Source organism: Diadema antillarum, unplaced genomic scaffold, assembly GCF_040938485.1.
Source record: "Diadema antillarum isolate AM-2024a unplaced genomic scaffold, OU_Dant_1.0 seq00000592_RagTag, whole genome shotgun sequence".
Taxonomy (NCBI): domain Eukaryota; kingdom Metazoa; phylum Echinodermata; class Echinoidea; order Diadematoida; family Diadematidae; genus Diadema; species Diadema antillarum.
Genome location: NW_027271523.1, coordinates 4944 through 25341, shown reverse-complemented (window position 1 = coordinate 25341; position 20398 = coordinate 4944). Strand labels below are relative to the sequence as shown.

The 20398-nt window shown below is 38.7% G+C and overlaps 1 protein-coding gene across 1 annotated transcript in view; it reads right to left on the bottom strand.

The window, feature by feature from the left end:
* Positions 1-16113, bottom strand: part of LOC139735693 (TPR repeat-containing protein DDB_G0287407-like) — a 39489-nt gene extending 23376 nt beyond the window's left edge. Inside the window, exons 1-7 of the mRNA XM_071646440.1 lie at positions 15861-16113; positions 12130-12314; positions 7547-7766; positions 5155-5238; positions 4014-4125; positions 1641-1820; positions 592-725 (exon numbers count right to left, since the gene is read on the bottom strand). Coding sequence (XP_071502541.1) covers positions 592-725; positions 1641-1820; positions 4014-4125; positions 5155-5238; positions 7547-7766; positions 12130-12314; positions 15861-16094 — 1149 coding nt within the window. The 5' untranslated portion in view covers positions 16095-16113. The remainder of the gene's footprint in view (positions 1-591; positions 726-1640; positions 1821-4013; positions 4126-5154; positions 5239-7546; positions 7767-12129; positions 12315-15860) is intronic.
* Between the last annotated feature and the right edge of the window lie 4285 nt (positions 16114-20398).

Sequence of the window (20398 nt, the reverse complement as noted above, 5' to 3'; positions counted from 1 at the left end):
GAGCATTTCAGGGAAATTCACAACCATTATTACTTCACATTTTGGTCCTTCAGCAAATTACAGCCAAGAAAACCCCCATTTCATCCATTATTACACTGTTAACTGAAATTGGAACAGAAAATCACGCAAAATCTGACGAACATGGTTGTCAGTTTACGGTTGCCATGGCAACCAGCAATATCGGACATAGTTAGATTATATATCAAAATGTTTGCAATAAGATTCTAGGAAAAGTCACCAAAATTGGTTGAAATCGAGGAAAGGGTGTGGGAGTGGCAAACGAAAATATGGTGGGGGCACATATGGGGGGCACAATGCGCCCCCCTTGGGCTTTATAGGGTTAAAAAAATGGGAACAAATCGAAGTGAATCCACAATAATAATACATTTTCATCAATCTTCCAAATGATGAAAACATGTGTCGTAAAATGTGAAAATAAAAGATTGCATACAGTGTTGCCACTCATGAGAAGTAAATTGAAGAATTTTTAATTGACAAGGAACAGTTGGCAGGTATGCTACGCATGTTGCCATGGTTACAGCATATATATTTTTCAGGCCTCTCTGACTGACAGATGACAGACGATCCCACCTGCTTTGCCTCGATGATGAACCGCGCCATCAGAGATGATTTACCCTCACCGGACTTGGCTATCACGGCAACGGGAGGATGGAAGCTCTTCTCTTCGGATCCACCCTTAATAGTTTCTTTTTCACTTTCTTCCTCTGAATATGAAAGAATAAAAAACACCACAAACAAATGAGTGATAGTTGTGAAAAACAACTTTTTGCACTTGTCTGATGAATGCATAAGTGATAAAAATCAATGAAATTTCAATTCAGTTGAAAGGAAAACATGAAATCACAAAGCAGGTTGAATTTGTTTGTTGTAAACAATATATCCTGTCAAGTTCAAAGAAATGAACTTAAAAAGAAAAATTGGCCTTGCTTTGTGTTCAGAATGCATGCTTTTACTCAGGAACATGATCAAAGCTGATGTTTTACCTAAATGAGTGAATAACATCTGTCCCACCTGTGAAAAACATGATCAAGTTAATTCATATGATCCATGATACCTTTGATTTGATGTTTTGGTCTCTGTTCAGCATTTATCAAAGGAAATGCAGTGTTGATGAAAACAAAGACATTTTATCTCTATGGGAAGTGCAGGGCTTTTTTTTCCTTTTTTTATTTATTTTCAATACCCACCACAATTGAGTTTTATGAGAAATCTTATATAATTTCATAGCACATAATGTCCAAAACTGAAACCAATGATGGCTGAATTCCGCATATTTGGCTTTGTTGACCAACTGTTTCAGTTACAGTGTGGTTCAGTACACTCGCGCTATGGTTCGTGTATGCAAACCTCACGCACACACTGTTTGACAAGTTCATTGACGCTATCTGCCAAAAGAAGAAAAATTATTCAAAACTTCATACAAATTCCTGAATCCCTATCAAAATTTGATCATCTGTTCCTCGTGCCATTATCAACTTTTTTGGCAAGTTTCATCTAAATTCATTCACAACTTTCAGTGAGTTATTTTGCACGCAGACAAACAAACAAACAAACAAACAAACAAACAAACAAACATCAACGAAAACATAACCTTTTTGACGGAGGCAATGGAGAGATACCTGAGTCTTTCTCAAGAATTCCTCTCTGTGCATAGCAGGAAGCATTCCATTCATCTCCAAGAACTTTATTCTCATAGTCTCCTTTTCCAGACACAAAATTATTTAGGAAAGAGATCTCTCGCTCACGTCCAAAGATAAGCTGACCCTTGTAACCAAGATAAAGCTGCTGTCTCTCATTTTCTGAAAAAAAAAAAATAGAAATACAAAAAGAATTAAAAAGGGTATAGCAAACTTGGTGCAAAATTGTAAAATGAAGTACAGCTTTCTCTGATTTTCTTGCTGAAATATAACAAGGGTTTAGAATAAAATAAGGCAATTTCCAGAAATGAATGCTATAAAACTTTATCAAGGTATGCTTGCCTTTCAAATTTTCAGGCAGGAGGAATTCATACAATATGTGAAAGTTAACTAATTCACAACAAAACTAGAATTATCACCGAAGGTGATTAATACCTCCGCCCCTAGTGTTGCTTTATAGTATGTGATGTCATGAGGGCAAGGACGTTAATACCAAGTTTGTGCACTTGTCGAATTGGAAACAGAATAATTTTAGTTTAATTTACGTACAATTACAGATTTGACACTGAGTTCCACAAAAGTTTGGGTAAAAAGTGTGGTTACCATGGCAATGCATTGTCTGATACAAACACAAGGGACATTTTGCATAACTACACTTAAAGACCATCATACACACCATATTTGACCTTCATAGCTTGAATGGTTTATTTTGATACAAAAATGAGTGGTTACCATGGCAACACATTTCCTTATACTAACACATTGGTGTCTTGCAAAACTACACTTCTAGATCATGATACATACTAAATTTGACTTCAATTGCTTGAATGATGGAGAAGTTATTCGATCTGCAAGGTTTTGGTAAAATTGTGGTTACCATGGCAACGGTTTGTGTGACAAACACAAAAATTATGTGTTCCACATCTATACCTCAGGGCCATAATGCCTACCAAATTTGGTTTCAATTGCTTGTAAACTGTGGAAGAAGTTCACTCCACAGGATTTTAAAAAATAATATGCGGTTACCATGGCAACACATTGTCCGATACAAATACAAAGGACATTTTGCAAAAGTACACTTACAGAGCATCATGCACACCAAATTTCACCTTCATAGATTAAATGATTCAATGCTATACAAAAATGAATGGTTACCATTGCAACACATTTTTCTTATATAAACACATTGGTGTCTTGCATGACTACACCTCCCGATCACCATAAATACTAAATTTGACCTTAATTGCTTGAATGATGTGGAAGTTATTCAATCCACAAGGTTTTGGTAAACTTATGGTTACCATGGCAACGCTTTGTCTGACAAACACAAAAATTATGTGTTCCACATCTATGCCTCAAGGCCATAATGCCTACCAAATTTGATTTCAATTGCTTCAAACTGTGGAAATTGTTGACTCCACAGGATTTCGAAGAAAACATGCGGTTGCCATGGCAACGCTTTGTCAAGTACAAACACAAAGAGTGTCTTGCATAACTACACCTATAGATCATCATAGATACCAATTTCGAAATTGATTGCTTAAATACTATGGAAGTAGTTCCCTCCACAAGTTTTTAGTAAAAGTGTGGTTACCATGGCAACGTATTGTCCGACAAACACAAAAAAACATGTCTTGCACATCTATACCTCAATATCATCATTTACCGTAAGTTTCATTTAAATTGCTTCAAAACTGTAGGAGTTCACGACGCAAGATTTTGCAACAGACCGACCGACCGCCCGCCCGACCGTCCGCCCGACCAACATCACGGTGATTCCTATATACCCCCTTCACACTAAGTGTGGCGGGGGTATAATAAAATTTCCGTCATTAAATTCTCTGACAAACTATTCCAAGGAAATGATTGTCTGCAATATATCAACTCATGTGGTACTTTCTGTGTAGTCAATTGTCGGGGAATTTTCTGTTCTATATCATTTTTTTTTCTTTAATTCTGAGAGTCCACTTCATTTCAAGTGACCTGGAATATAAAAATTAAACAGATACAGTAGACAGACAAACCAATTATCATTTCCTGAGGTTGGAGACACCATAAAAAGATAGGGTAATGTTTGAGAACCACAAGTCATTATTTAGTTACGGGAATTGTTTGTGAGTGATAGCACCTGTCTCAGGTTATAAATTGTTGTGCACAAGAAACCTGTCTTTTCAGGGTAGATCTGTTCTTCTTTGCTTCTATTTTCCACTGTCAAAGTCCCTGAAAAACTCACATCTACACCTAATTTTGATATTTCCACCATATTGCAGCCACGTGGGATTTCATTGAAAATTACACAGTTAAAGTAAAAGTATCCGTTCCTACCTGATTACCCCAAATTACCCCTAAATCTACCTTGCTCTTCTGGAGTCAGCTCAGCAGTGTGTGTAGGATACTTTCTGTCGATGGCAAACTTGAAGAACTCTAGAACTTCCTGACCAAATTTCTCCAGTCCAATCAACTTCACCTGAAAAATGAAAAAAAAATCACTCTCTGACCTATTGACCCCTCACACTTTCATCTTGGTTGCTGAGATTACCATTATTATACCATGATAAAATCACACTGATATTTCATCTTTCTCAAAAATATTCACTTTATCACAAATATCCTTAAGATCATTTTCTACAAAAGAGATACATGTACAAAGGTTGAATGTCAGCGACATCATTTTCAAAATGGTTCATCTTAGCACAGCTTCTTTCCTTCTCAATCTAATCATCTCATCTTCTCCCTTGGTCTCCAAAATTTAAACAGGAAAAGTGCAGCTGTAAATTGACACTTCCTGTAAAAGCTGTTATTTTTGCGAGGGTTTATTTCTTTTTTAATTTCCTGAAGCACTGTAGGGCTGCAAATTTAATTACAGTAACACGCAGAAACATCACTATGTACTGTAAAGTGGTGTGAACTTACGATAGCCTCGGCATGAAATCATGAAAACCACGTCTCACAAAAAAAAAATGTCTGTGACATCTTCATCCACAAAAATAACTGTATGCAAAAAAATAACACCTTTTACAATATCTAGAACTAAATTTGACTAAGGAATAAAGGAATCTCAGCAATTGTGATTTTCTGCCTTTTCCCACTCAAGTCCCACTTGTTCTCATTCATCTAAAAATCCTAACTTTTAACCACTGTTAGAAACAGACGCTGTAAAAATGAAGAGTTTGTTCGCAAAAACCGATAAGTCCATCTTTGCCATATGGAGATATTTGAGATTAAAGGTCAGGAAAAATAAAGAGAATAATAAGAAAATTTTTGCTTCTTTTGACCATAACTTCAAAAATGTACCTTTATATGTAGTGACCAATATATCATTCAAAAGGTATTATTTTGTACTTTATGACATAGACCGTACTTCAAAATCTTCAAAAATGGACTTATCGGTTTTTGCGAACAAACTCTTCAAATGTTGTCCCTTAAAAGTAAGTCAGATATACAGAAGTATGCTGTTATTACCATGACTACTTGATTTAAACTGGGTAAAACTCACTGAGCTTGTGTCTGAAGGGTCGTACTGACAGGAGTAGACGTGGGCTTGGTCTGGAAACCGGCTCTGAATCTTAGACCTCAGTTTCTGCACAAAGCGACAAAAATAGGATCATACCAATGAAGAGAGGTCAACCTTACACTTGATGTCCAATAAAGAACCACTTTGAGGATCGGCTCAAGCTACAGTGTATTGCTGAGGGGGTAATTCTTCTCATTAGATGAGAATACTGGTTGATGAATGAACTAAAAAAGACAAAGAATGACAGAAGAGTGCTGAGGATTCTATCTATACAGATCAACGACTGTAAGTGGCATTTTCCATCACTTTTGTGAGAATGTATTTGAAGGTCCTATTGACCTTTGGGAGCAGTGATTTAAAGAAACGTAAGATATCACATTTGATGCATATGCGTAGGTCTGGTGTATCAAAAAACATCCTCCCATATAAATCTATTGCAATAAAGCCTGAAATATAAGGAAATACAAGTATCACTATTTTTCTCATTAGACCATAGTCGTAGACGGTTTAGCATAGCAACATTTTCATTATAACTATAGTTTACATTTTGTCTATTTAACAATACTTAAAGGGGATGGCTAGTAACTGATCAGAGGGAATCAGTGGGAATGCTGGGGGTGATTGTTCCAATTCTTGTGGGATTCATTTAAGAGTACATCTACATGTATCTATTGTTGTGTGAAAATTGTTTCCTTAAAGGGGTTGTACAGTACTGGTTGAGGTGGGGATTCATGTTTGAACATTCCTAAGTGAGGTAATGAGAAACCTCTTATGAAATATGAAAGAGCATGTAATCTTAAGAAGGATTCAATGTTTATTTGATGAAAATTGGTTTTGAAATGGCGTAGATATCCAAAAAAGTGATAATAATAAAAGGCGACAGGCCACAACTTTCTTAGGATCTCTTTGTTTCACCTTGACATGTGTTTGGATATCTCAGCCATTTCAAAACCGATTTTCATCAAATAAACTTTTCATACCCTTTAGAATTGCATGCTCTTTGACATCTCATAGAGTGGTTTCTGAATATCTCGCAAAACGTTAAAAGCTAAATCCTCACCTCGACCAGAACTGTACACACCCTTTAAGAATGGTCTCATATTCAAGTAATGTCAGTTAAGTTAATGTTTCCAGGTTAGCATACCTGTACAGTGACGGGGCATTAAACTGCACATTACTTGAATATAAGACCGTTCTGAAGATGATTTTCACACAACATTGGATATATAATGTACTCTTAAATGAATCCCACAAGAATTGGAACAATCATCCCCAGCATTCTCACTGGTTCCCACTGATCAGTTACTAGCCATCCCCTTTAACATTGATTACATGGATTCAATTTTTTACTGTAGTTGTTATATTCCAAACTCACATTTTGGAACTATTCTAAAGCACTAATGTTGGGTTTTTGTTTCATCTGCAAATGGTAACTTATGGCTTTAATATCAATCTGAGATCTATCCCTACAATGTAACTGTGCTTGTGTGTATACTGTAGGTAAACAATAATCGTTCAGTGTATGTCAGTCTTCTATCAACCCGTTGAGGATGAGTCCCGAGTATACTCGGGCAAGTGTCTATGGGAAATGCGTGTTGTAGCAAAATCAGCCCATCCTCAAGGGGTTAGTTGATACTTTAATATAGTGCTCCTGGGTTGCTCCTATTCCAAACAAAATCTTGCTGTGTTGTTTGAACAGACATGCTGTTGCAGAAAAATGATGAGAAAACAACTGATTTCAATATCCAATTTACAAAGCTTGAGTCATCAAAATAAAACTTGGAGACGATGTGATTGTCAGATGTTTGGAATGGCTTCATAAGGTATTATGAGTGGAAAATCATTTGTTGTCTACGTGGGAAACCATATATGTTGTTCTTCTTTTACAAATAGGAATAAAAATTAGATTTTTTTCTTTCTTTTTTTTTCTTTTCATTTCCCATATCAGCAAGAATAAACAGGAATTGCACATCCTATCCACGGAAGCAAGCCTTGGATTGACATGTGTTAAAGTGTTGGAAACGACTCTATGTCTCTTACACACAAGACTGCAAATTGCAAAATGAGAGCACAAATAGATTCTTGAAAAGTAAAAGACCAAATTATATCAGTGGCAGAGAAAAATACAAATATAAATATAAGGAATACAACAGCTATGGAGTCAACACTATCTTGACTTTGGCTACATCAAATTTGCACAACACACTACAATCTTTCCTAACTGATTTACAGTACACAGGCCAGACAATGTTCTATCTCCAAGGGCATGGACCATAAACAGCACCTGCATCACACTGATGTGTGTAATAGACATGATATGGGGGGGGGGGGGGGGGGGGGGGTCCACATCCAGTTGTAGTACCTGATAACTTACCTTTATCTGGGCTCGGCCAAGTTCCGTGGGGTCAGCAAACTTTAACCTGACATCTTCCGGCATGCCCTTCACCTTTCTGAGGAAGAAGGCGGCGTTGCGGTTGCAGAAGCGGTAGGCCCCGTGGAGGATCTCCATGTGGGTGATGGAGGAGTTCCCCACCCAGTCATACTTCCGGGCGATGTCCTCCGGTACATCATCCTCACTAGGAATCCAGCCGTACCTGAGTGGGGTAAGATATCACAATGCAGAACACTGGCACTGGTCAGATGGTCCCATACCAGTAAAGATCACTGTCGGACCAGCAGCTTTTCAGGAATTGCTGAATGTACTGGACCGACATGACAGGTGAAATACCAAAAATAATATATTCCTGGCCAGTTGGAAATAAAAGCACAGGACCAACACATCTAAATGTAATTTTTGGACCAGTAGGGAAAATGGCTTAATGTGCAGCCCTGGTCAGATTGCCAAGAGTGATATATGCAGACTAGCTGGTCTCAATGTCACAGTGCAGCACGATAACGACTCACAGCACACATTAATTCTTCCTTGATGTGCCAGACTCTTCACTTAAAAGTAAACTAATCCGTGCAAACTTGATCTAGTTGAAGATAAGGCCTAGTTAGTCAATTTAGGAATAGCAATGTGCCACAGTCCAACAGAAAGGCCATTGTGACACACAGATTAGGGAGTAAGGTGATGTATTCACTGACAATAAGTTTCTGGCAACAGACATTCCAGAACAATTTTCATGAATATTGCACTCCAAAGAAACCAGCTCAAAAATAACAAGAGACCCATGGAGTCCAGCAGTATTGAAAAGTTCACCTTTTACATATTCTTGCAGACCATACCCAAGAAGAAACTTTTTTTTTTGGGGGGGGGGGGGGGCCTTCGGTGGCTTTGTATAATCCACCATCACACTGTTGGTGATACCATAGAATTTGACCATGCATTAATTCATACCAAAAAAAGAAAGAATATCAGAACGGTGCCCATTCATACAAATAAACTGTCATTCTAGCTATAGTTGCCAAGTTTGATATCAAAATAAAACCATATGTTATCGAAGAATATGAAAATTTGAAAATTGGACATGACTTCGGCTTCCCTATACAGGGTGTATCAAAACAAAATGGTCTAAATTACATTTCAAAATATTTGGAAGATTTTTTTCATATTTATGGATACCCAATAGTCTCATCTATCAAGTGCAATCAACAAAACACATTTTTGTTCACGCTTGGCTGAACACTGACGCTCTTTGTCCAGAGTATGAAAAATGGCTTGTGCCAAATTGAAAGAAGATGTAAAATTCAGCCAGTAGTCCAAATAAGTGTTCTCATTCAAACAAATTGCTCTTTTGCTCACAGTTTTGATTATGTTATGATAGTTTAGGAATTCTCTGGCAATTTTCTGTCACGTTTTAAATGATTCCATTCTGTTATGGGAGGTTAAATAACAACATCAAGATCTTTTAAGCACAGTTATCACAAATTATGCACACACATTCTATCGAACCCACATGCCAGTCACTCAGTCAAGAAAAAAAGTACAAAATCAATGCATCCTCAGATCCTTCAGTCAATCAATCAATCAATCAACAATCAATCAGTCAGTCAATCAATCAATCAATCAATCAATCAATCAATCCAATTAATCTAATCAATCAATCAATCAATCAATCAATCAATCAATCAATCAATCAATCAATCAATCAATCAATCAAGCAAGCAAGCAAGCAATCAACCAAGCAAGCAAGCAAGCAATCAATCAATGAATCATTCATTTGATCAATCAATATATCAATAAATCAGTCACTTGCAATTGTATGCATGTTTAAATTGGCAGATCTACATCGGGCATATCACCCCCCCCCCCCCCCCCCCCCCCGTGGCTTAAAGGCTCGGGTTTTTTTGTTTTTTTGTTTAGGTTTTTGGTATTTTGTTCATCCAAAATGGCCACTCCTCTCTTCCCTTTTTTGTTTCCACCACCAGCCCCTTTACTCATTTATTGATGGGTGGATTGATTGATTAACTGATTGACTGATCAATTGGTCAATCAATTGATTGATTAATGGGATGAATTATTTGAATGTTGATTAATTTTGTACCACCACCATATTAATGAATAACTGGCATGTGGTGTCCGTGTTTTGTTGAAACTGTGCTTTAAAGAGCTTGAAATAATTACATACTCTAATTCTCACCTATTAATTTAGAAATTGAATCATTAAAACTACGATAAAGCTGACAAAAAAATCTCACACTATCATAACATAATCAAAGCCTTAAGCAAAAGAGCAATTTGTTTGAATGGGAGCACTTATTTGGACTGCTGGCTGAATTTCCATCTTCTTTCATTTTAGCGCAAGTCATTTTTCACACTCTGGACAAAGAGCGTCAGTGTTCAGCCAAGCGTGAACAAAAATTTGTTTTGTTGACTACACTTAATAAATGAGACTTTGGGGCATCCATAAATATTTAGAAAAATCTTCTATATATTTTGAAATGTAATTTAGACAATTTTTTTCAAAAGTGTAACTTTTTTTTATACGCCCTGTATGGAATTTATGAATTCTATTTGTGACTTCGTGTAGTATGCTTTATAAGCTAATTCTCCCAAAAGTGTTGAAACTAGCTGCAAATGAATTGGGATTACATAATCTCTCCTATCACCAGAGTACAAAGAGGACCTTTCTGTGGAAGTTTGTCTGTCTTTAAAATCATAGGGAAGTTTGTGCATGGCAGGTTACCTCAAGCTGTGCAACAATATATTGAAAGAAAGATATTATTCAGAGGAGTGAAGGTTCAGTTTGTTAATTTACAGATCAGCAGTTGCGATCTTAACAAATTCAATAAGCCAGTTCTGGGTTCCAGATTGAGCATGTGCAGAAAAAGGTCATTTGTACCGAGAGACAAGTTGGTTTTTAAATTCACTGAGATAAGCATCTGTAATACTATGACCCCGTTTACAGTGCGGGGCTGGGCCGAGCCGCGGCCGAGCCCGGCCTCAATTGCGGGGCCGAGCCCCGCAATTTTGTACGTTTATACTGCCGGGCTCCGCCCGGGCTTTTAAGTCAAACCTTTCAATATTTTGTCGTAGTGGCGTTCTGCTTGTAAACAAACGCAATTTGGTATAGTCTGGTTTTCAGACCCTTTGCCAACTGGATTCCGTGGCGACGATGTCGCCGTTCGGGCAATTCCTAAGGGCCTTTGCCGAACGAAAAATTCTTTGCAGGACAAAACCACCTCAAACTATATAGTTTTCGACGTTGAGGGGGTTAATATCCTGAATAGCGAAATAGTACAGGAAGAGGGTCTGGAAGCCAGACTAAAATTGGCCCCGCATTTGGCCCAGTTTGCATTTGCACTGAGAAAAGGCCGGGCTCGGCCGCACCTCCAGAGCGTGGCCAAATGCGCGGCCAATTTTGGCCCCGCGCATTTGGCTTTTTGGGCGTTTACAGTGAAATGAAGGATGGCTCGGCCGTGGCCCGACCACGGCCCAGCCCTGCACAAACGGGGTCGTAAGCCCCGGTCACAAAGCACTCCACGTCTAAATCACGTACAAAAAATCATGAAAATCTGGTGGACGTGGTCGTAAGTGGCAATTTTTTGGTTAATTTTGGTTGGGCCGTGATTTGTACGGGGTATGGCAGTTGGCGGCTGTTCCACTGCTTAAGCACTGCCTAAGCACGGCTAACCACGTCCAGCCACGTGTGTGTACGCGGAAAATCCATTTGTCAGTGATAAGCCGCTAAACACACGCTATTTTCCGTGATATCAACGCGTAACACGCGTCAGATGACGGTGCTCTGCCCGTGACAGACGGCTAAACTTTCGCGTCTTACCGCGTCTCCCCCAGTTTTAATCACTGCCGGAACACGGATTATCACGTGTGTTTCACGTGTGTTGCACGTCTTTACCACGTGTGCCGCCCGTGGTTGTCCGCGGAATAAATTTTGAGCAGTTCAAAACTTTTTACCGCGTCCGACGCCGTTCCAATTTTCTCCGCGTTCTGCCACGTCTATAAATCGACCGTAGCTCGTCTTAAGCTCGACATCAACGCGAACAACATCGTCTGCTTCACGGGAGACCACTTTTGACGTGTTTTGGCCGTGATTAAGCCGTAAAGCGCTGTGTGACTGGGGTTTTAGATTATTCATGATATCCTTATAAATGGTGCCTGCCAGTACATCCACCTGACAGCAAGCCTGGTATTTGGCAATGTTAACAGAAAAAGTTTGTTAATGTATTCAAGACAGCACAATGACATGGATGCTTCCCAAAGTGTTGATTGACGAACTATTCTGGTCACTTCATCTACACAGGTTCATTCTTTGTTAGAATACGAGTTCCATAAATTGCTATGTTGGGCAAGGTGCTTCATTATGTCGCTTTGAATTGAGTGAAGTGTCTAACCGACTGAGAAAAATGAAAGGTCATTTGTACCCATGATCTCCGAACTGGCTTATTTGTAGAGGAAGACAAATTGAAGAAACTCACACCTGAATATTGGTATATTGTTACAAATACAATGTAATGATTATAACTGGTGTAAATAGAGACTGTTTCTTGACCAACCTCTCTCCCAGCATGTTCAGGAAGAACGCCTCGCCCTCCGTGTCTTCATGACACCGGTCAATCTCCTCCATACATGTGCAGAGGACCGTTCGGGTGGTGGAGTCCCGAGGCACGCCCCAGCGGAGATCACACTCTATCAGATGGATACTCCTCTTCTCACACCACTCCTTCAGCTCTGGTAACACCTGTCAGATACATCAGCAACAACAATTAATTACCTCTACCAAGGAAGGATGAGGTTTAAGTGATCATCGGCGTTGATTTGGGTGTTTGCAAAATAACTCAAAAAGTTGAGTACAGATTATCAAAAATGAAACTTGCATAAAAAGCTGATATTGACACAAGGAACACCTCATTCAATTGTGGTAGTGATCCTGGAACATTTATGGATTTTTGAAGGATTTTTCATCTTTTGGCATATAAGGTAAACGAATTAACCTGGAGGTTTAATACACTCACTAAATCATGTGCTCTGCTTGGGCAAGGTGCCGTGCAAAGGTGTGCTTTCCTAGTTTGATTTGATTTGATTTGATTTATTGGTTCCTGTAATACCACTGTACATGCACATACATGTACCGTATGTCCCCCAAAAAATTACAACGGGACTCTCCGCGATGATATCTTTACAAATATTGAATCAATCTAAATACAAATTCAGGGTATTAAACTATAACTCATTGCCCACATCTTACAGAAAACCCCATTCGATTTGCTTCAGTGGTCAAAGCGAAATACAGAATTTTGTAGAGGATGTCGGGAATCTCTTCCCTCCAAGTTCTGTCTCTTGTATTCACACGCAAGATCATCAATGTGCTAACTTGGAAGAATCAGACTCATTTCATGCTTTACAACAATCCACATTTCTCTGTGACCGCTTAACCAAATTGAATGGGGATTTCTGCAAAACAGAGCTAAAATGTTATATTTGAAGACCCTAAGTAGCATTTAATGAAAGTAATCATATTGGGTGTTATCAATGCAAAAATCTGATTGCATTTTTTGGCACATACTGCAGTATATCCCCCCCCCCCAAAAAAAAGAAGAAGACACAATCAGATTTTCGAATTGATAACACCCAATATGATCGACCTGTCTAAGTGCTACTTCAGGGTCTTAAAATATAACATCTTAGCTTTATTTTGTAGAACGCCCCTAAAATTCCTCATTTCTCCTTGACCACTGAAGCAAATCGAATGGGGTTTTCTGTAAGATGTGGGCAATGAGTTATAGTTTCATACCCTGGATTTGTATTTACATTGATTCACTATTTTTAAAGATATCATTGCGGAGGGTTCCGTAATAATTTGTTTTTGGACATACTGTATACATACACTGTTAGTAACATAGATATTCATATTAAAGCATATTTGATTGCAAAGTATTTTTCTACATTGCCTTTACAATGTACAGCAAAACGTGTCAGCAATACTATAGATAATACAAAAGGGCTACAGCTTATATAACTTGATTTGCATGCAGCCCTAGTAAGTAATATAAATGGGAAAAATAGGATGGAGGGATGACTTGCATGGAGATAGGATAGAAGAAAGGAAAAAGGAAGGGAGAGGTCTGTCTGCTTTCGCTAAAGGTTTGCACAAAGTTAGATCACCTGGATCACTGATCAGCAAGGCAAAATTAGGATCAAAGATAAAACAAAAAAAAAATCTGAGGTTAGGACTAGAATGGTGCCATTCCTATATTGTTAAATAGATAAAAAGTGATAAACTAAAGTATGCATAAACGCTTCTCATTCTACATCATGTAACTACAAAAACTTTATGAGCAGAGTTCAAATCATCTCATCGACAAACAGAGACACCTGTATAAAATTCACACAAAATCACACACTCATATAGACATACCACACTGATACTTTGTTTGCTTTGATTCTGTTTGTTTGGGTTTTTTTTTTTTGTTGTTGTTGTTTTTGTTTTTCATTTCTGCTACATTTCTGTTGTATCTTATCTGCACGGACCTGGGGAAGAACGGTCCCGTGACTGAAGCTTGTGCCGTGCTTGGATAACGGAAGGAAATGAATGAAATGAAAGTGCACACACACACACACACATATAAACACACAAACAACCAAAGGCGTTGTTTTTATATATGAGTTTTGTTTCCATTTCTGTTACATTTCTGTTGTATTTTATCCGCACGGACCTGGGGAAGAACGGTCCCGTGACTGAAGCTTGTGCTGTGCTTGGATAACGGAAGGCAATGAATGAAGTGAAAGTGCACACACACGCATAAAAACACACAAACACCCAACTATTTGTAATTAGGCCAACAACCAAAGGTGGAAAATGAAAAAAAAAAAACAATTTATGGCTGCTACTCAAATACTGAACAATCGGTGCTCATTTACCTTGATTTTGAGCAATTTGTCATCAGTTGCAATAAGAAATGACCCCCCCCCAAAAAAAAAAATGGTACAAGAATGATTAGTTGAACAAAAAGTGGCTTTGAAAGAATCATTGTGTCATGTGGTAGATGTGAATCCTTTGAAGACAAGATGATTTTGCTATAACACATATATCCTACATGTATAGACATCTATAATGTACCCAACTGCTTGAGACTGTAGTCTTTCATGGGTTAATGTGGCAGAACAGAAACTAAACTGTTCATCCCGAAAAGAAATAGAAACTTTACTGGGCCAAGCGACTGAGCAAAAATAATGGAATAGAAACCATACATCATTAGCATGGCCATTTAAGTATCAAATCTTTCAAGAGCACACAACTTCTTGAAACCTCACAAAGTACATTATAATCGTATTTGTTCAAGAAGTCAACATGAAATGTCTTTGTTCATCCAAAAGTTGACTTTTGACCACTACTCTGTGGTTTTGATTCAGTCTCGAGATGTTTTTGCTGCTTGTCTATAGAAGTATATTACACACGCGCATACATATATTATACAGTCCATATGCATACCACTGGATACAGACTATGAGTATACACATTATAATACATGTATGTACCAAGCAGTTATCAGATAACACCTTGTATATGTACACTGTATTGATTGCCTTGATGTGGACCCGTTGTGTAGCTCATCCAGTGGTGGACTGAAGGTTGGTAGAATGGTATTTATTTATCATTCTGAATTCTGCTTATAAATACTATACCATTTTTGTAATTTTATAAGTGCTCTCAGCCTCATGGAAAGAGTGTATTGAACAGTCATTGTATTGTGTTCTTGCATTGTTTTGTATTCCATTGATCATTCATTTTGCTGGCAATTAGCATACAGTATAATTATCACATCATAGCACAGCTTCCTCTGGAAAGTAAACAAAGTTTGCACATTTTTCTTTCAGAATTGTATCACGCAATGAGAAATGACGGAAAGCTTGTATACTGTAAAACATTCCACATTGACAATGCCTTATTTGCTCATTTATTTTGATCTATCTACTTCTTATTCTCATTTTGTCTTCATGAGAAGCTATTTAACTGGCATTTCAATCAGTCTTGTCAACAAGTAATCACACAAATAAACAAACAAACAAACAAACAAACAAACAAACAAATCGCATGTGCCCTATAAAGTTGACATTACAAAAATCTGCCTTCACAGAGTTAGAAGGAGAGCTAACGGATCGAACACAGAGAATTCGGCATAAACCATTTCTGCGCTATGGGCTTTCCACAGTGTAGACAATCTACGCAGTATTCTTCACCAGTCTGCACCCAGAGCACCCAAAGGGTTAAGCCATGATGTTATACCTTCTTCACCAAGATCTCTCTCTCGTTCTGGAAGTCATTGAAAGTCGATGACACAAAAAGCCGGACGACCTTCCATCCCGTCAGGGCCAGCGGGGTCTTCGACTTTGACAACTTGAAGAGTCGACACTGGTCGTCGATCTCGCGCCAGACTTCATCGACCACCTCAGAGACCGTCTTTGCGTCGGTCTTCCAGGGCCACGTTAGCACTCCTGGCTCGGATGCACCCACTTCCATGGTGGTGACTGAGGCTTGTTCTTAAGCTTCGGAAACTGAAACATGACATACGACAGGAAGGATGAGGCCTGTTGTCATTAAGCAATGCAAACAAGTAATCGGACAACCATTTCAGCTTTACATCAACCATACAAGTATAGAAGAACTTTGCAGTTGGTGCAAACTTTGTCTTAATAATTTTGTTAACCCTGCACCAGCCCCAATGATATTAAATACCGCACATACATCACACTGTATGATATAATTGAAAATTGTATAACATAAATAATAATTCTTTCCCTAATATTTCAGTTTATTTAGAAAAAATTGGTGGTAATAAAAGGTGGGTCCCACCTTTTATTAGGACCACTTTGTTGAACATTACTTATGTCTATATCTTGGCCATTTCAAAATTGATTTTAATGAAATAAAACTTTTGATTCCTCATGAAATTGTATGCTCAATATTTCATATTATGATGTTTAAAAGTGGTTTCTAATTATCTCACAAAAAGTCTGAAAAAAAATCTGAATACCCATCTCGACAAAAATTATACCATCCATGCTAAATATGTATTTTTTTTAATAGCACATTTACAGTGGCGAATCCAGAGGGGGCGCACTGGGTGTGTGCCCCCCTTTATTTTTTGGTAAAACAAAAGAGATGAAAAGAAAGTGTCAACTGATGAAACCCGAAGTGGCACCAAAAATATTTTGTGCACCCCCCCCCCTTTTATGGAATTCATGGATCCACCCCTGTATCTAACCTTATTTACTCAAAGACAGGAGTAGATTTTGTTTTAATAAGGCCATTATCAAAATCAAGCAACTGTTTTGATGGCGGTCTTCAACATTTTTTAATCATCATTTCCAAAAGCTAAATGACATGATTGCAGGAAAGAATGGCATATTCAGACGGCTCATTAGCTTTAAATCAGCACTTCATTAGTGAATTGCTTTTCTGAGAGCTCAATTAAGCAGGTTTAATAATCACGAACCACGACAACAAAAATTCTATTGGGAAAGTCTTACACATAAGCTCTCACTATACGACCTACACTGTAATTGCCAAGTTAATGACAAATTGGTATTCTGGTGTTTCAGTTAGCGATGAAAGTAATGGAAATCACGTAAAGATACCAATGAGTGCAATTGAGCATGGCTACAGGTTTTGTGTGTGTGTGTGTGTGTGTGTGTGTGTGTGTGTTTCTCACCCTCTGTGATAAATGCTTATTGTCTTTTGCTCTTGATTTTAATTGTGACAGAAAAAATGGACCTTTCCAAACAGAGCATTTTATAAATTCATGGAGGTCTAGGGCAATTACCCAATGGGCAATTACCCAATGGGCAATTACCCCAACCCTCCCCCTGACCCTAACCCTAACCCTTGAACCTTACCCTAACCCTAACCCAAACTCTAGACCCTAAACCTAACGCTAATCCTAATCTTTATTTTATAACCTTTTCACTTTGTACAAATATTTAGCCCAAACTCATGTGCCAAACAGTTTCAATTCAGGGATTCTGATCATGATAATTGCCGTGTCAGATCGAGATGCAATCCTGGACTCAATTGGGACCCTCCTATTGGATTATTGTATCTGAATGTAGGACCAAACTATGACAGATTGTGTCATTTAAAATGCACCAAACTGTACTACTGGCACTTGTTAACATGCATCACCTATAAAGGGCTTTTTACACTTGTAAATTTTTACTTAGTCCCGTACCAACGGTGGGGCTAATGGGGGGGGGGGGGGACTTAGCCCCACCGTTGGTACGGGACTATCCTTAGGCCACTTTCTGTTTACACTCGTTTTTGCCAAAGTGGGCTAGCCCCACCGATAGTTCGGTACTATCTGGCCCTGCAAAATAGCAGGGTTAGCACCGCAATTGCGGTGCCAAGCAAGTGAGATTGAACAGAACGAAAAAATAATCCTGGGCTAAGCGACGGAGACGAAGTCCGACCCTCACTGACCAATCAGAAACGAGGTAAACAAGTGCTGCCGGTGCGTGCGTGTACATGTACAGTACACAGCGTAATTATGAATATTCATGTGGTTTGGAAAGTCCGGGGCTAATAAATACGAGTGTAAAAAGGTCAGTTTTCTCCTTAGCCCCGGACAAGAAATAGTGCGGGACTAATTGGCGAGTGTAAAAAGCTGAAAAAATTGGTACGGGACCAACGATAGTCCTGGGTCAGAGAAAGTCCAGGGTTAAGAAACACAAGTGTAAAAAACCTTTAGAGTGACACAGATTGAATATCATGGGGAAGAATGTCAAATTCCGAGCCATTATGTGTGACATGTAGGCCTACAGGGGCGGATCCAGAAATTCTGTAAAGGGGAGGCGCCTTTGCAAAATTAAAGGGGGTGCACTCAGCCCTCCCCCACACATTTTTTTATTGTTATTTCTTTGGTTTTAACCAAACTTAAAGAGGGGGCATGCGCCCGTTGCGCCCCCCCCCCCTGGATCCACCACTGATGAAGGATAACAAAGTATATTCCTCAGACAGTTAATTCATACTTTTAGAATTATGATGTGTGTTGGGAAAAAATAGGTGCCAAAGAGAATTGATAACCATTTTAACTCACTTAAGAATGTAAAAAAAACATGAATCCCCACCTCAACCAGTAGGCCTACTGTACAGCCTTTGAACAAAAAGTGTGATTTCTCTTTTGTATTAAAAACAAAACAAAATCATTCCATGAAGTAATGAACTCATCCATTACTACACAAGTTTAAAATGGCTATCTCCTTAAACAACAAGCTCAAAATTAAGGAACAACATACATTTTCATTACAAGTAACAGAATACATCACCATATTTTTATATGTTAAACACACTTTTCATTTCTATTTTAAAAAACTAAATCAAAACATCCATTTCATCAGCACCATGCATACACAGCTTTATCCCTTTTCATATCTTTGCCATTCACCACAATTGTGTTGTTTGTAGCAGCTTGAATCAGGGTATCAATGGGTGATTTCAAGTTCGGTGCTAGTGCTCAACTCAGCACTAGCACCGGCGATAAAACCGAACTTGAAATCACGTCGGTGTTGAGAGTTAACCTCAACATGGCAAGTGCCGTAATGTGTACCGCCCACAAACGTACACCTTTTTTGTGTGTTCACAAATGGACCTATGGATCAAAGGTTAGGAGTCATAATCAAATGCACAGTGATCTTTGACCTTGTGGTGACCATCAACTCCCCAAGGTACAGCTACCATCCAAGTTTGGTCACAAATATACTTATGGATGAAGTTATGACCCATAATCAAAACGCGCCCAAAAAACTTAACATTGGGCCCTAAAAGTTCATTGACCCCTGTCTGTGACCTTTTACCTTGTGGTGACCATCAACTCCCCAAGGTACAGCTACCATCCAAGTTTGGTCACAAATATACTTATGGATGAAAAGTTATGACCCATAATCAAAACGCGCCCTAAAAACTTAACATTGGTCCCTAAAAGATCATTAACCCCGGTCTGTGACCTTTGACCTTTTGGTGACCATCAACTCCCTATAAGGGTACATCTACCAGCCAAGGTTGGTCACAAATAGACTTACGGATCAAAAGTTATGGTCCATAATTGAAACGCGCCCTAAAAAACTTAACATTGGGCCCCAAAAAGTTCATTGACCCCTGTCTGTGAACTTTGACCTTGTGGTGACCATCAACTCCCCGAGGGACATCTACCACCCAAGTTTAGTCACACACGGACTTGTGGATCAAAAGTTATGACCCATAATCGAAATGTGCCCTAAAAACTTAATATTAGACCCTAAAAGTTCATTGACCCCGGTCTGTGACCTTTTACCTTATGGTGACCAAACTCCCAAAAGGTACATCTACCATCCAAGTTTGGTCGCAAATTGACTTATGGATGAAAAGTTATGACCCATAATCAAAACGCGCCCTAAAAACTTAACATTGGTCCCTAAAAGATCATTAACCCCGGTCTGTGACCTTTGACCTTGTGGTGACCATCAACTCCCTATAAAGGTACATCTACCAACCAAGGTTGGTCACAAATAGACTTACGGATCAAAAGTTATGGTCCATAATCGAAACGCGCCCTAAAAACTTAACATTAGGCCCTAAAAGTTCATTGACCCCTGTCTGTGAACTTTGACCTTGTGGTGACCATCAACTCCCCGAGGGACATCTACCACCCAAGTTTAGTCACACACGGACTTGTGGATCAAAAGTTATGACCCATAATCGAAATGTGCCCTAAAAACTTAAAGGACAAGTTCACCTTCATAAACATAAGGGTTGAGAGAATGCAACAATATTAGTAGAACACATCAGTGAAA